The 17,182-nt window shown below is 36.1% G+C and overlaps 1 protein-coding gene across 2 annotated transcripts; it reads left to right on the top strand.

Annotated features, from left to right (window-relative positions):
• The first annotated feature begins 891 nt into the window (after nt 1-891).
• On the top strand, nt 892-12,687 carry LOC116755527 (protein NipSnap homolog 3A-like). 2 transcript variants are annotated; one of them, XR_004350391.1, is made up of 7 exons: nt 892-1,762; nt 4,524-4,734; nt 6,568-6,726; nt 8,177-8,326; nt 10,323-10,405; nt 11,566-11,652; nt 11,743-12,687. XR_004350391.1 is itself a non-coding variant. In XM_032635121.1 (6 exons), the coding sequence occupies exons 1-6, from the start codon at nt 1,703-1,705 to the stop codon at nt 11,817-11,819; spliced, it is 744 nt and encodes a 247-aa protein (XP_032491012.1). In that variant the 5' UTR covers nt 1,576-1,702; the 3' UTR covers nt 11,820-12,687. The 2 variants fall into 2 exon arrangements, 1 of the variants encoding a protein (XP_032491012.1); XM_032635121.1 differs by lacking the exon at nt 10,323-10,405 and having other exon boundaries at nt 1,576-1,762.
• Nucleotides 12,688-17,182: the final 4,495 nt, after the last annotated feature.

The raw sequence follows: 17,182 nt of genomic DNA, 5'->3' as shown, positions 1-17,182 counted from the left end.
CCAGGACTTAGTCACAAGGCTGCACCAAGCTGCAAGGGTTCTATTGCTAATTTTCAAAAAAGGTGGGGTGGGAGAAGAATGGTTATTGGGAAATAGCTAGCAGTCTCTGCTACCTCCCTCCAGCACTTTCTATTCTCCATATCCTACTTGTTTTTACTCATCATATTTATTAAGCCTTGACATATTTTTCCTTCATTTGTTTTTGTTTCCACTAACCTAGAAGCTCCAAGAGAACCCGAACTTTGACTTTTGTTCACCTCTGCACCCCAGTCTTTGGAAAAGTGCCTGAAGCATAAAAGAGTTTAATTAATATGGGTTGAATGACGGAATGAATTGTTAATTCTAGGGGGGAAAAGCCTCAGAAAATAAATTTAAACATAAGGATCCAGTCCAGGCACAGATGATGCTTTTTTGTCTTGCTTCGTTAGAAATGGACGCTCATCCACTAGAAAAACTGACTCATCACCCTCTGGAATTACTAACTTGAAAAAGCCTCCCTTCCTGTCAACAGATGATTCAAAAGTCTTTGCAAAGGCACAACCAATACAACCACAGACAATAGCCTTGTAATAATTCCCTAGTCTTAACAGTATAAGCAATATTACTTCAATGTGTGCATGAATGTAATGATTGTGTAATTGGATTTAGTGTATTTATATGTTTAGAAGGTAATGTAATTAGTAATTATGTAAACATCAATATAATCAAATTAATAACGTTACAATTATCTATTCTTAATGTAAGCATTATCAGATGCAGGAAAGAAAGTGTATTTTGGGGTAGTGGTATGTAACAGACCTAAATCCTCATTTTCCAAGCAACAGACACTATCTACAACTGAAAATATCAAGAAACACCAGAAAAGGCATATAATGACGTTTACATAATAATAAACAAGCTCTACAAGAAACAGCTGAAAATGTTGAAAGTTAACTACTCTGGGGACCAATTTCAGGAATAAGGACAAGATCAGAGGTCTGCTGTTTTGCTTTTAAGGTTTAAAAACTATTTGATTCAAACTATATATATTTAAATTTGAATTTTCGAATCTAGTTCGGGCCCCCATTCCTCTGAGCTCCTGAGAAATACAATCTATATCATTATTAGGAGCCTTACAAGGTCATACTGGGGGTGGCAATAGGGAGAAAATGCACTTAATGAACAAAAGGGAAGAATCACTAGTCTTTAGCTACACGTGAATCACCCGACTAAAACTGACCGCTGCAAACACGTCCGCGATTTAAAATGCAAAGCATGACGCACACACGCATCCATACTGCCTTCCCAATGATCATACACACTCTCATTCTACACACGAACTTTTACTGATTGTATGCAAGAGCTCTTGGAGATGAGGCGATGTGTCCAGACAGGTGGTACAGGAACGACCTCAGCATTCAGCTAATTCTAATATCACTCTTGACGATGGGGGCGAGAACTTTTGGGGAAACAAAGGAGCCAGGAAGGGCGAAAGGTGACACCAAAAGGCGTCGGAGCCGGCCCCAGGCGGACGCCTTACGCACTGGGTTCTCCGGCCGCGCCCCAACCCCGGGCGTGAGGCGGAGCTGACCCGCGGATCCCCGCCCCGAGCCTGCGTCCGGCCGTTGTGCAGGTGTCGCTCCCTGCTAGTCGGGAAGCCAGAGGAGGAGGAGTTTAAGGAAGAATCCCGGCCGCGGCCCTTCTCGGCGTTCGAAGCCGCGCCATGCTTGCCCTCGGAAAGAGCCTGACTAAGGCTCTGGCCGCTCGGACCCTGGCGCCTCAGGTACCCGCCCCGGGGACGCGCCCAAAATGATCCCGGGAGAGGGGAGGGGAGGGGAGGGGAGGGGAGCGCCCGGGAGGCGCACCACCCGGCTCGCGCTCCCTGACCTGGGAGCCTTGTGCTGCTGCCTACTTGTAGAGCAAGTCCCAGCACCTGGAAGCGAGGACCCCGGAGCGCGCAGGAGAAAGGGTGCCCTTAGGGGAAGACCGGCTGCCTGTGTCGCCTACGGCCGGCTCGGGAACAACCATGGATGGGGTTGTTTTCTAGCCTGGGTGCCCGGCGGCCCTGAGCCCACCCCTGAAGCGCCAGCTGCTGCGTTCTTGCCGCCCCGCGCCTTTGGGCTCGCCGCGCTGGTCCCTGTGCCAGGCACTGGTCCAGCCTCTTCTACTGACTTTTGGCAAGCCACAAGCCCCTCTAGACTGAAGGGTGAAGGAGAAAAAGGTCAGCCTGACGCTAGCAGGAGAACGGGCCTCCCCACTATACATGAAATAAAACTTCTGAGCATTTTGCAGAGAACCTCAGAGAGGGGCCTAGGGTACGTACGGGTGGTGCAGCATCTGCCCAGCTGCCACTGTCTCCTGCAGTCTGTGCCCAAGTCACGCAGGGTCGGGAACTTCCTAGAAAATATGATGATGACAACCTCATTAAAGTTAAGTGAGAAATGATGAATTGGGAGATTGGCATTGACATATAAAAAATAATAAGAATTAAATAAATTTTAAAAGTTAAATGAGAAATGTACAAAATAGATTTTTGTGATTCGGCCTTAACTTTCGTGGATTGTCCTGTTTTGTGAGTCTAAGCTAGAGATGTTTTGTTGTTGTCTTTTGATGTTTAGGTTTGTACTCCTTTCTCAAGCAATAGGACAAGAAGGGGATTTACATAGAGACTGACTTTCTGTAAAGACTAAAGAGGAGCCATAATGGCCCCATCACTCAAGATTAGCAATACAGCCTTTATACTGAGTCTCTCTACCGGGGCAGGGCCAAAATTATTCCTTACAACTTTATCCTGAACTTTGACTTTACTAAATGTCGATCAAATGCTCTCTTATAGGTGACTTGGAAGTTATTGCTGCTGAAAATGAGCCCTGACATGAATATAAGGGAGCTTGAAGTACTCATGATTCTTCTCCCAGCACAGTTCTAGTTTCTGCCCTGCAACAAAAATCACCTCCCCCGAGCACACACATTCTTATCTGAACTGCTGTTTAAGCTTTCCCTGGGCTTCCTTTGTTACTTCTTTCTCTTGTGAAAGATAACAAAATTATGTGCCTTGACCACATACTTGTTTCCAAGTATCAATACAAATTCCTGAAAAATCAACTAAAAAAGCAACTGTTACAAATACCCACTGGCTCATTTTCTGATATATATTATTTACAATACTTATTAAACTATTATACCAGGCAGTTGTTTATTTGTGTAATATTGTCTTATTAGAATTTGGTTAAAATGACACAAAAAAATATGTCCACCAAAAGTAGGCATAGCTACAGTTGTTTTTGGTGGGAATACCTGCTTTCATTGTAAGCTTAGACACTTGGGCAATCGGAATATAACTCATAGGGGACATGAGTGGAATGAACTCAAGTAGCTAATTATAAATATGACATTATGCACAATTAAATCACATACATAGGCAATTTTGTGTTATAACCAAAAATATGTCAGAGAAAGGAGCCTACTGGTTTCATTTGACATACCAGCTGGTCAACATAAGCCCGAGCCCAAAATTTGTCCATAGCTTTGTTTGTACCAACATTTGTATTAGATAATTCTGATTAACCAGCTTCAGGAACTGGCACATGATATCCAAAACTACAATAACATGAAATCGTAAACACAAATGCCATATGAGTGTGTGTATACACGTGTGCATGTACATATTTACATACACACACATTTACATTCATGGGATAATTTCTGGCAGGTAATTTCCTACCTAAAGTTAAGTTCACTAAGACTCAGAAGATTAAACACAGCAAAAATTTATATAGTGACCATACCTCTAATACAAAAAGAACTAATGGTTCTTAAAGGATATTTCCATCAACCTAGTATAACTGGATGGATTAAATGCCCTTCACACTGCATCTATAATTAAACCCAATAATGATTCAGACAGTTCTGACCTGTTGATTTTTCCTTTATAGAATTAATACAGTCTACCAGCATGTGTAATTTAATAGATTATGGATTCCCTTTAACATTAGTTACATTCCAGTTCTTTTACCAGTGATGTACGTCACTGAATTTGGAAAATACTTTGACCTGAATTGAAACTTACATTTAAAAAAAAAAAAACCTAAAGATCTTTCTGCAAGTAAACGTATTTCCATCATTACTGCCAGAACACCTGTATATTTTATAAAGTTCATTTAAATATATAACTGTAACACATATTGACTAAAGATAGACTATTGGATAAATAAGGTAAACCATTTGTAATTAATTAGAACCCTAGTTGTAGTTCTTGGATAAAGGACTCTCATTAAGACCCTAGTGCCTTCTTATGATTAACTTCATGAAAAGGTGGCTAAGGGACCCCTGCTAGGAAGCATTAGCTGTATATTCAGCACACTTAAGAGTACTTATCTTTATTAACATCTCTCAGCAAATTCTAAGGAGAGATGACAACAGAGGTACAAACATGGAGTATGAGTCTAATGAGTGTCCCTTCTTTGCAGATTGAAATTTGGTTGTAACATGACATTATAAGCCTTAAGGTCCCCAAATACTTAAATTTGCCTTTGTTTCTTCAGGTGTGTTCATCTTTTGCTACAGGCCCCAGACAATACGATGGAACATTCTATGAGTTTCGTACTTATTGCATTAAACCTTCAAAGATGAATGAGTTTCTGGAAAATGTTAAGAAAAACATACATCTTCAGACAGCTCACTCTGAATTGGTTGGATTCTGGACTGTAGAACTTGGAGGCAGGATCGATAAAGTGTTTCATATTTGGAAGTATGGTATGATTTTTCCAGCTTAAGTATTCAGTATAGATTTTCACTCTTTTAAAATGTTACAGGACACTTACCTCTTGGGTCTATGTTACTATAAATACACGCAGGTTAAATTCAACTTTTAAAGAAAGGAACAACAAATACAACAACAAAAAATGAATTCAGTGATTACTCCTCCCACTGGTACCTCTAACAACTTTTGCCCAAATTCCTATGTATCATCATTGGGAAAGTGTGACATCTCATATTTCAAATCATGAAATTGTGAACTAGCCTTTAATGCTCAGAAAGAACGTAGAATGGTTTACTGTATAGAGCATTTATGAAAATTTTAAGCATTGACTGCAAGAGCCCAAGTGGGTAGAGATCATAAAAGGGAGAGTTATTTTTTCTTATTGTTGAATCTGCAACTGGATATCAGGATTTTAGTAGAAATAATTCAATGTTTCTAATTTAGGTTAGTTGAGGTTCATGGGGATAATAGTTAACTTCCAGGCCTCACCCAACTCAGAATGAATAATTTGTTAAATTTAGGGAACTACTTTTGTTTGTATACCCCAAGGTTTCAGGGAATTCACTATCATTATGCTGCTCTAGGGAAGTAAAGGCAAAGGAATTAGAATTCTCCCCATATTGAAGTTGACTTACTGCTGGTTTAGTAGACAACGAAGAACAGGTTACAGGAATCCCCAGATTGTTACACCAGTGTCTAATCTTTCCGAAGTCCACACAGGACTTGATGATATCCAGAGAACTTTTAATAATTTCATGTGGTGTCTGGTCATCAAGTTAAGAGTCATAATAGTGTCCAGAGTTAATATTCATCACATACTTTATTGTGAAAAGTGCTCATTCTATATTTAACATGGCCATAGTTTAGAGGATTTCCCTGTTGTAATAGGACAAACCCCATTAAAACACAATTTACGCTTTAATGTGCAACAAGGAGAATTATGTCCCATTAAGAAAATTACTAGTAAGATCGTGATATAACTTACTTAAGCTCTAAGATAGATGTTATTCCTTATCTCTAGCATAAACCATAGAAAACTCTTTTACCATTAACCTTAGGCCCTAATAATAAATATAGTACTAGGCTTATATGTTATTAAATGTATATACCTGTTTGGGTAACAAACAGGAGAAACAGTACTGGGTAAAAAGAATGGGTGTCAATAAGTAAGAATTAGCACTGTTTCTTTGGAAGCTGTTTGTTCAAAGAGGCTGAAAAAGCAAATCTTAATTTCATTTATGTTAAATTTATTTCAGTTGTACCTTGACCTGACTACCCACCACCAGCACTACTGAAGAAACAGTCTTTCTCTAACACTATAACTTAAATGCCTCAAGTAATAAGAATAAATAATATATATGGAGTACTCATTTGGTGTCAAACATTGTTCTAAGCTCCTTTCATGTACCAATTCTTTTAATCCTCACAACAGCCCTGGAGGTAGATCCTATATCATTATCCCTATTTCACAGAATAAGAGACAGGCACAGAATGATTCAATAACTTACCTAAGTCTCACAACTACCTACTAAATGGTAGCACCTATGAAGCCCATTACTATATGACATCATTGGTTGTTTACATTGCCACTCCCCTTTTAGACCATGAGCAACTAACGACTTATGTTGGTATCTCTAGTGATATAACATATTGTCCTTATGTGGCCTCAATAAACATTTGCTAAATTGAATGAAACCCAGAAATAGTACAGGTGATTTTATTTTTTTATTGATGTATAGTTGATATACAATATTATATATACTAAAGGTGTACAGGTGATTTTAAATCAAAAAGTTTTATTTTTCTTACTCCTGTTATTCCCATAGACAATTTTGCTCATCAAACTGAAGTTCGGAAAGCCTTGGCCAATGATAAGGAATGGCGAGAACAATTACTCATTCCAGTTATGGGTCTTACTGATAAACAAGAGAGTGAAATTACTTATCTGGTGCCATGGTGCAAATTAGAAAAACCACCCAAAGAAGGTAAGTTCGCCTCTCCAAATTACACTGAATTTTAATGAAGAACATACTGAAGATTTTAAGCTATAAAAAAAAACTAAAGTTCTGTAGGAAAAAGTAATCCTTTGTTTTTATATCGGAATATATTGTGATTATAGAGATAAAAATGAATTTGAACTTTTTGCTTACAATTAAAACAATGAGCATTAAATAATGAATTTTTTTCCAATTTGGAAAAACTGTTAAAGTTTAGGTATGAATATGAAAAGTTTACGTGGGAAGAAAGGTTGAGAAGTTGGGGATCTAGAACACAGAACACATGTATAGGTAGGTAAAGGGAAATGTATGATATTTTCTCATAACTTAGTATTTTTTTTACACAAATTACAGTTAATCTAAAAACAAGTGTATCTTTGCTTGTAAAACTGGGGGGGGATGGATTAATTTAAACTGTTAAGCTGAATTACTGTGGTTTAACTTGTTTTCCTCTTATTCCTCAGTTTGAAAATAATTATTAAAGATTTATCTTCTTGCTGATTTCACTTTCTTACTGACTTAAGGGAAATATTTACCTCAACCTAATTTTAAACAAAAGGCAAACTTTTTAAAAGCATAAACTAATTTTTCTTTCCCCCATAATCCCAACTTTGTAGTGTATCTTAGATGACAAGAGATTTGAAATGTCTTATTTGGATCCTATCTACCTGGACCTCCCCTCAGCCTTCAGCACTGGCTACATGAACTTAGTGGCTCCTAGAACAGTGTCACATCTTGGTTATCTGCCTCTATGTTGTTTATAATTCTTTAGTTGCTTTGTACTTTTTTACCTTTTACTTCTGAAATCTACTTGTTCCCTAGTTTCTTTTTTTCTACCTGCTCCATACTTCTGACCAGAAGGTAAACTGATTTTCAAGTGTTTACCTGGATATTTAGGAACAATAAAACCACCTTCTTCATCTTTTTTCCCGTCAAAATCTCACATATCACTTTGGGTCCTTTGTTTGCTGGCTGTTCCTGTTAGAAATGGAAACCTGTGTAGGGAAATTATACAAACAAAAAAGTGTTTCCTCAGAATTGGAAAGAAGGAAATATATGAGATCAGAAAATACTTTTCTTATTCATTTCTTACCTAGAATTGGACTCAGGCAGCTCAAAAATCCTAATCCTATCATAAATTGTCAATATTTGTTTAAATGACTAATTTTATAGATTAAAAATCGTTCTGATAATAGCTTTCTTTTTCTTTGTTCTCTATGATAAGCTTAATAACTCACCCTTAAACATGGAGACTTTCTAAATATAAAAGCTAGGAAAAATGCAAGAAATGCAAAGAAATCATAAGTATGTGTACATAAACATTTTTATGTTTGACCCTCCAAATCTGTATATGTAGACTAGCCTTCCACTGGAACCATGCTAACCTGATGAGAAATTTCTTGAATATCTTTTGTAATTTATTTTCTCCCTATTCCAGGAGTCTACGAGCTGGTAACTTTTCAGATGAAACCTGGTGGGCCAGCTCTGTGGGGTGACACATTTAAAAGAGCAGTTAATGCCCATGTCGATCTAGGCTACTCAAAACTAATTGGAGTTTTCCATACAGAATATGGAGCACTCAACAGAGGTACAGTGGTCCATTTCTTCTATGAAATTTAAAGTGTACTGGTGACCTACTAAGTTCCTTCAGTATTTTGTCACTGTTTTTGATTATGCCATGTATTTCATTTTTATTGCCAAATATTTAGGGCTTTTTGTCATTTTAAGGGTTGAAAATACCTGTTTTACGTAATATTTATTTAGGATGTTAACCACTTATGAAGGCTTTTCCAAATGTTGAACTGCTGTTTTCCATGATATATCAAAATGATAAAATTTAAAAACTGCAAGGAGCCTAAGAAAAATCTGTTCATCTTTTTTTTCCTCTAAATATATTTTTATTGATTTTTAAAAATAACATTACTTGGGATAGAGTGTTTGTCTCTGAATGAAAAAGTAATACATATTTTTACAGAGACTAAATATCATGGCCATGACCAAAGGTGGAAAAAAACCATTTTCCACTACTTAGAGATAATACTGTTAACATTTTGGTCTTTCTATTCCTGTGTCATTCATATATATGTAGGTGAATGTATATATGTGTATACATATATATTCATATTCATACATATGCTAGAAATAATGCATACGCATGATTAATGACTTCCTAACACTCCACTGAGACTAACATATGGCAGACAGATAGATAGTGCATATCTTTACTTAATAAACACCTATTTGAGGCTTTTAACGTTAAATTTTAAAGTTACTGCAATCTGAATTTCACAGAGTTTTTTGTGGCAAACTCTAGAAAATGCATGTATAGTTCATCTGGAAGGATGAATGACCAAGAATAGCTAATTCATTATTTCCATCTGCCTCCTCAACTTCCTTACTTGAATGTCCAGTGGACATCTCAAACCTAACATATTCAAAACTGAGCATCTGATCTTTACCCAGAAATTTAACTTCTAGTAATACATCCTAAGAAAAGAATCCAAATATACAGAAAAAAATATTTTCAAGCCGGAAAATATACGAAGAGGAGAAAAATTATGAAAATTATTAGATGTCTATCTCATACCACATGCTAAAATAAAATTCAAATGGATTATAGATTTTAATGTAGAAGAAAAGAAGTCATAAAATTACTAAAATAAAATATAGATGCTTTTTTTTTTTTTTGGCTGTATCAGGTCTTAGTTGCGGCACACGGGCTCTTCATTGCAGTGCGTGGGCTTAGTTGCCCCAAGGCATGTGGGATCTTAATTCCCCGACTAGGGATCGAACCTGCGTCCCCTGCATTGGAAGGTGAATTCTTTATCACTGGACCACAAGGGAGGTCCCCCTAGATGCTTTTTTAAAATAATATGGATGAGAACTATATTTCTAAACCAAAAAACAAATGAAAACAATGAAGGCAAAAAAATCAAGTGATGAATTTTTTATAAAAAGGCTCAATCTTTCTGCATGCCGCAAGACACCAGAAATGAAATTCAAAAGCAAAAAGAAATGTAAAAACATATGCAAAGGTAGATGTACAGATGACTACTAAATATATATTTAGGAAGATGTAGATTAAGACTATGAGGAGATGCCATTTTCACCAAATAAAGACATACTTATATGGATATAGTACCAGAGAAGCTGGGAAAAAATAAGTACCCCTACTGTGTAGCATATACTGGCTTAATAATTCCCCACCACAAAATTCAGCAATATAAATGAAAAGCCTTAATTTTAAAATTATTTTTGCCAGTATTCTAGGAAATATGCATAGCTGTATAGGCGTGTTCAGTTACACAGGAAGGAAATTTGAAAGAATATAAAATATATAGTGGTCACTTGAATGATGAAAATAATTTTTAAGTGGTATTTTAATTTTTATAATGAACATAACTTCTATAAGAAAAAACTGAAAATGAGTAGGCACACTTTTTAATCTTAAATTCATTCTCAGTGGAGAAAAGGGAATAGTAATATGCCGAGTATAAATCAGTGCATCGTTTCTGGACAACATATAGTATGTACACTGTACCTATGTAAGAGATTCCCTTTGGTTCTCTCAATTTTCATTTTAGGAGTTTACACTGAGGAAATAATGAGATCCAGACTGCCTGGGTTTGAATCCCAGCTCCACCGCTTACTAACTTTGTGACTTGGAGTGAGTTACTTAACCTTTCTGTGCCTTACATTGCTCATTGATAAAATAATGATAATCATAACCTACCGCCTAGGATTCTTGTGAAGACTAAATGAGTTAATACATGCAAAACGCTTAGAGCCAGGCCTAGCACATAGGACGCACCCAATAAATATAAGTAGTGATTTGTCTTTGACATTGTTATCTTTATAAATATACATGATAGGTGCTGCTCTAAGGAGGTTTTTGTCAGCATTGTTTATGATAAGGAAACTTTAGAAACAATGTAGTATGACCCTATGTATATACTTGTAATACACAGACACACATATACATCATATACATCATGTGTCTCATATAAGCATAAACATATATGCTGTGTCTTTAAATACATGAAAATGTAAAAATACATACATATATACATAAATATGGAAAAGATAAACCAAAATAGCAAAGTGGTGAATTCTGGGTGGTAGGATTAGAAACTATTCCTGCTTTCTCTTTTTATTTATTTGCATTTTCCAAAATCTATACAGCCAACACGTATTACATGGTCATTATTTTTAAATTTTTAAATAATTTAAGAACATTTATTTCAGTATTTTGTAGAATACCACACTATTTTGAATGATATAAATAATCAACAATAAGGGGCTGGTATAAAAAGTTGTTACATCTATGGGGCAGAATTCACATGTTAAAGATTAACAGCATTGTCATAGAAACTTCTCATTGTTGACTTTTTAAAATCATTTACAAAGTATAATATACAGTAAGACCCTAATTTTATATTTCTCACCTTTTAAAAGAAATACAACAAATATTAATAAAGGTTTTCTCTGGGTGGTTAAGTTTCAGCTACTTTCAATGTTCTTCTTTGCATCAGCCAAATATTCAGTAGTGAGCATAACTTTTTTATAATCTTGCTTTTTCAAAATAAAGTAAAATCCTTCTGTTTCTTCTTCTATTAAACCAGTTTGACTAATTAATTTATGAGTTTCTCTCCCAAATCTTTGACTCCTCTGAAATCTTATCACTAACATACTTAGTGCTACCTTTTTGATAATCACTATTTTGATTTAAAGAATAGGACTTTTAGCTTCTGATTAATGTTTCTGTCTTTCTTATTTGAGCAATGCCACAGTCTTTACAATCTATTTCTGGTTTATTTATTTCTGCAGTTCATGTTCTTTGGTGGAACGAGAGTGCAGATAGCCGAGCAGCTGGGAGACACCAGTCTCATGAGGATCCCAGAGTTGTGGCAGCTGGTAAGCTATTTCACTAGGTACGAGTTATTCTTAGAACAAATTTCATTTAGTCAACAACTTTATATACCTTCTTATGAATTTTTTTTTCAGTTCGGGAAAGTGTCAATTACCTAGTGTCTCAGCAAAATATGCTTCTGATTCCTACGTCATATTCACCATTGAAATAGTTTTCCATGGAAATACAAAGCATTGCATGAACTGCCATAAGATGTGTCTGTTAATGGTGCTTAAATTCTTCCAAGAGATTCTCACTTTGATTTGAAGGAGGTGGTAAGCTAATTTGCTATATCCCTTGCATTTTTTAAAAGCTACTCTGTATCCACTGTCACCACCACTTCAGGAAACAGTCTGTTCATTTTCCCCTTGGTATTTCAGTATCTGTCACACATTAAAAATAGTTGCCAAAAAAAAAAAAAAAAAAAAATAGTTGCCATTACTACAGTATCTTGATTTTTCATTTGTTTCAGAATATCTCTTGTTCTCTATTTTGACAACCCTCTGCTTTTATACCATTTTCTGACATACAAATGATTGTTACATTTCCATACCTGTGATAGTATAGTTAAATTATATGCATAAATTATCAACCTTTTCATCATGTCTTTTCTGAGATTATAGAAGTTTTTGTTCAGTAAGGTTTTCTATATAATACCAATTGGGATCCATAAAAAAATCCATTAAATATTTCTTTACTACAGAAAAGTACAGTATCATCTGTGTCATTTATGTTAATAATGGTTTTTACAATAATAATTAATCAATTACTTGGAAAATAATGTTATTAGATCCTGGTATTAAAGCACATTGATAACTCGTTGGTTTATGTGCTTGCAGTGTCTTCATTTACAGTTAATTTTACTAATTTTTACTTCATTTTGGATCACTGTTTAATAAAGATACTTGGTCATCTAATTGGTTTTTTTTTTAATTGAAGTATAGTTGATTTTCAGTGTTGTGTTAGGTCATCTGTTTGTTTTAATGAGATTTATAATTATGGAAATGTCTGTCCTAATAAAAGCCTATATATACAATCTGCCGTGTGCTTAAGGCCATGTTTGGTCACATGAAAGTGTACAACTGGGTCTGCCTTTTCCTCTTTCATTCATCTTTGGACTAGCTAGAACATTTCCTGGTGATGGCCAGGGGCCCTTTCATCCATCCAATCCAGAGCCCTATTGGAGGTTTATAAAGCAGCGGCAGACCAGCATTCTTACCATGTCCTAGACAGAATTGGAGAGCCAGTAGAATGATGGGCTTCACTCCACTGATGAACTACAGGTGCTTCTATTTGCTGACACACCCCTGGATCAGGAACACGACAAAGCTGGCCGGGACAGAGGACATCGCAGAGATGACACAGGTGGACATAATTATGTACACTAACGTGTTCTTCTTGCAAAGAGAAAGTCAGTGAGAATCTGAGAGTTCACTGATGCAACTGAGGACTCAATCAAGGCGGACACACACATGAACACACGCAATATCTGAAGAATTGCCCAGGGGAAAAAACCTGTTCAATAAATAAAATTATTTTATTCAGAGTTAAAACATTATTGAGGTAAAAAAAAAATGACAGTGCAAATGAAAAACTGATTTCTCTGAGTTCATGAAAAAGTCTGGTACCACAATGAAACTATTGAAAGAGGTCTGAGAAGGAATCTCCTGGCAGTTCAGTGGTTAGGACTCTGCACTTCCGCTGCAGGGGGCCTCGGTTCAAACCCTGGTCGGGGAAGGCCCAGCCCAGAAATAAATAAATAAATGGAATTTAATTTAATTTAATTCAATTTAATTTAATTTTAAAAAGGTCTGAGAGTAGCCTAACGGGGTTCACTGTGGTTCAGTTTTTGACATTATAAGAGCAGCAGCTTGTAAATTCTCACGCACACAAGGGACTGCTTTGGTTTGAAAACTTAATAAATGCAGAAATATTAGTGTGAAATTACTCAAATACGTTAAATTCTTCTCGCTGTAAGTAAACTGGAAAACAACAATGTACAGCATATTAATCTAACAGAAACAAAAATTCTAACAGTCTTGTTATAAGAACGGTCTTATACACCCATTATACCCATATAGAATTCCTAGTGACCTACACTGATAGGCTGTAGGAGATAAGAGAAACAATAATTGACATGCTCCACATATAGGATCTACATTTTCAAGTATTAACTGGAGCTCGGTCTTGACTAATGTAAGCTCACTAAGTGCCAGTGATGGCTTTGTATTTAAAAGTCTTAAACAATAAACTGTTAGGTGACCATGTTTACCTGCCAGCTACTCCCATGTACCACTCACTGAAACATTATTTATAAAATAAACATATGGAAGCACTTAAAAATCAATAGGGAAGAAATAACAAAGTTATAGTACAAATGTCCCTTGGTATTTCAGGGGATTGGTTCCAAGACCCCAGCAGATACCAAAATCTGCCATGATCAAGCCCCTTACAGAGAACAGTGTAGTATTTGCATACAATCTATGCACATCCTCCTTATACTTCATCATCTCTAGAATACTTATAATACCTACCACAATGCAAATGCTATGGAAATAGCTGTACATAGAATGTAAATGCCATGTAAATAGTAGCCTGTGGGCAGCAAATTCAAGTTTTTTCCTCTTTGAACTGTCTGGCATTTTTTTTTAATGTTTTTGATCCGCAGGTGCAGAATCCGCTAAAGCAGAACCCGCAGATACAGGCCAACAGTATACTCAAACACTGGATTATTGGGGAGTATTAAAATGAATGAACCATATCTGAACAACTTACTTTGTTACCTTTGTCTCTTAGTCTCTCCGAGCTTCTAGGTTGCTGTTTTTGTTTTAATCTGTAAAATGGAAATATGAACCTCACAAAGTGAAATGAAAGAGAATAAGAAAGAAAATATTAAGTAAAAGACATTAATATACACGACAGCTCCTACATGATATCAGGCACATTAGAATCTGATATTCTCTTGTCTGCAAAATAGGTATCACTGATGTTCTCTGAAAGAGACAGGAATAGGATATATGATTTGAGAATAATCAATGTTTATTAGAACCTCTTAAGAAGGAGAAGGTCAGCGAGACAGGAAAGAGGAAAGAATTAACCAACCAAATGAGGGCCTAGCTCTCATTGAAGAGGTAATCACAAACGAGACTCTAGTCACATGAATCTACCAAGAGGTCTCATTCCAGAACACTCACAGGCTCAGGACCCTTATTCAATGAAATATACTTTGAAATAGAATTTATACTAAGGCAGCCTGTAAAATTATGACTTTTCTCTAACTATTTTCAATGTTTATTTTGTGCTGAGTGCGAACTTCCAATGACTCCAAGAGAGTGGGAAAATTGGGAACTGTATTTTTTAATATCCAGTGTCTATATAAGAAGAAAATCATCTTGAATATGAAGACTACTTCAACTAATGTTAAGCTATCTTGCAAAGACAACACAGAATGATTTTCTGAAGGAATTTTAATCTGTGTAGTGTTGATTTGCTATAAACCATGTGTCTGTCAACCTTCATAGATAGAGGGACATGTGAGGTTCAATCATAAAGTGTGTATGGGAAAATCCTAGGCAATATCCTGAAGGACCTAACAAGGGGCAAAAGAGACAACAGGCCCCATGGGTTTGGACACAGCCTATCAGCCCCTTGCATTAATGCTCTGGCCCTCAATACAATGTTGAGAATAAATAAAGCATAAAAAGTTATAAAGACGCTGTAAAAGCAATCCATGACGGTCAAGTAAAGCTAAAAGAGATTAAAAAGGGAATTGATTTCTCAACTGATTTAAAATAAATGGTAAACTGAACTGGTTTTAAAATCTGGCTTTAAACCCTGGATGTGCCACTGAGCAGCAGTGAACCTGAGAAAATTACTTCTCTCTCAGAAATTCACCTTTCTCACTTGGAGATAAAGCTTAACTCACAGCATTTGGCAGATAATTAAAACCTGTGAAAAGTGAGTAGGAAATTGTCTCAGCACTTAGCAATGTGTTCTCTCTCTAAGTTACAGTCATGCATTTTACTCTTCACTATCTGATAAGTACTTTCCCCTTGTAAATTCTCTCTCCCTTTCTGCTGACTAGATGCAGTTGATGATGGGGCTCTAAGGATGGCAGAGCCACAGGGTCGAGAAGCCTGGGTCCTTAATTCACCACATACAGAAGAGCTGCTTGCCAATTAGGAAAACCCATTTTAGATCTTAAAGAACAAGAAATAAAATCCTACTGTGTTTGAGACATACATTTTGGTGTCTATTTGTTACAGCACTTTAGCCTTTCCTATTTAATACATTCTTGAAAGGCTGAACCACATTCAGGAATACCAGATACAGAGGAAAGTGTCAAAACTAGTCTTAAACAAATTATGTGAATGACTACCAACCAAACACTGAGATATTCAGTATTCTACCCTCCTCAGTCATAGGAAACTGGCAGTAAGGCTTATAACTCACAGATGGAACACTGGAAGTTTCCTCAGAGGGGTAACTAAGAGAAATGACTTACACATGGTAGCAAATGGGGCAATTTCCCCAGTGATGAAACAGCCCAGTCAGAAAACCCTACAGTGAAGCCCACTGTTTGACAGCCGCCCCTCCAGGTACTCAGAGAGCTCTCAATTTTTTTTTTTTGTCTCTCTCCAAAATATGAACTGATAGTCAAGGATCACAAACATCAAAATATTATAGGAAAAACCCTAGTAACAAGAGAGAAAAGGAATCAAACGAGAGAAACTATAATAAAACTTGAAAGAAAAAGAAATAATGCAGGAAAAAGACCTAAAGCAATGCCTAAAATAAATACCTGTAATTAATGTCCACAGATATAGAAATACTTAACCCATGAAAAAGAGAATATTATTTTTAAAAATAAAAATATTCTGGGGAAGGGATAAAAAAAGAGCTCTTGTAAATAAATACTGTGAAAGTAGGAGTTTAAAATTCAGTAGATAAGTTAGAAGATAAAACTGTGGTACTTAACCCCAAAAAAACCTATACCAAAAAAGTAGAGATGTAAAATAGTAGAAAAAGAAAGTGAGAAGATCAAGTGGAGGCAGAATGTTTGAACAACAGAAGTTCCAGAGATTGACAAGAGAAGGAAAAAACTCCAAGAAACACAAACATTTTTCAGGATTGAAGAGTGTCCAGATTAAGAGGGGTCACTGAGTGAGGAACAATGGATGAAAAAAATGTCTACTCCAAGGCATGTAATTGTGAAATTCCAGAGCCCCAGGGAAAATGAAAAAAACATAAAAGATTCCAAAAAGAGAAAAACAAGTCACATACAAAGAATCAGGTATCAGAATGCTATGAATTTCTTACTAGAAGCTATAATACACTGGAGAATTGCCTTTGAAAATATAAGGAAAAATTATTTCCAATGTAGAATTTGGGTTATATACCCAACCAACATATGAATCAAGAGGGTTGACAAAACATTTTTAGAGATGCAAGTCTCAAAAGTTTAACTCCCATGCACCCTCTCCAAAATGTAGGAGTAAAAAAAACAAAACAAAAAGCTATAAAATCCTGGCAACA

The sequence above is a fragment of the Phocoena sinus genome, chromosome 6 (genome assembly GCF_008692025.1).
Source record: "Phocoena sinus isolate mPhoSin1 chromosome 6, mPhoSin1.pri, whole genome shotgun sequence".
In the NCBI taxonomy this organism is placed as follows: Eukaryota; Metazoa; Chordata; class Mammalia; order Artiodactyla; family Phocoenidae; genus Phocoena; species Phocoena sinus.
Note: the sequence above shows the minus strand (reverse complement) of the source record. Positions and strands in the feature narration are given on the sequence as shown.

What these genes read in the sequence shown, in the direction of transcription:
- LOC116755527 (XM_032635121.1), top strand. Translation starts at nt 1,703, where the DNA reads ATGCTTGCCCTCGGAAAGAGCCTGACTAAGGCTCTGGCCGCTCGGACC. An exon ending in CTCGGACCCTGGCGCCTCAG is followed by an intron (nt 1,763 to 4,523) that starts GTACCCGCCCCG and finishes TTGTTTCTTCAG; the next exon opens with GTGTGTTCATCTTTTGCTAC. An exon ending in TCCCAGAGTTGTGGCAGCTG is followed by an intron (nt 11,653 to 11,742) that starts GTAAGCTATTTC and finishes TTTTTTTTTCAG; the next exon opens with TTCGGGAAAGTGTCAATTAC.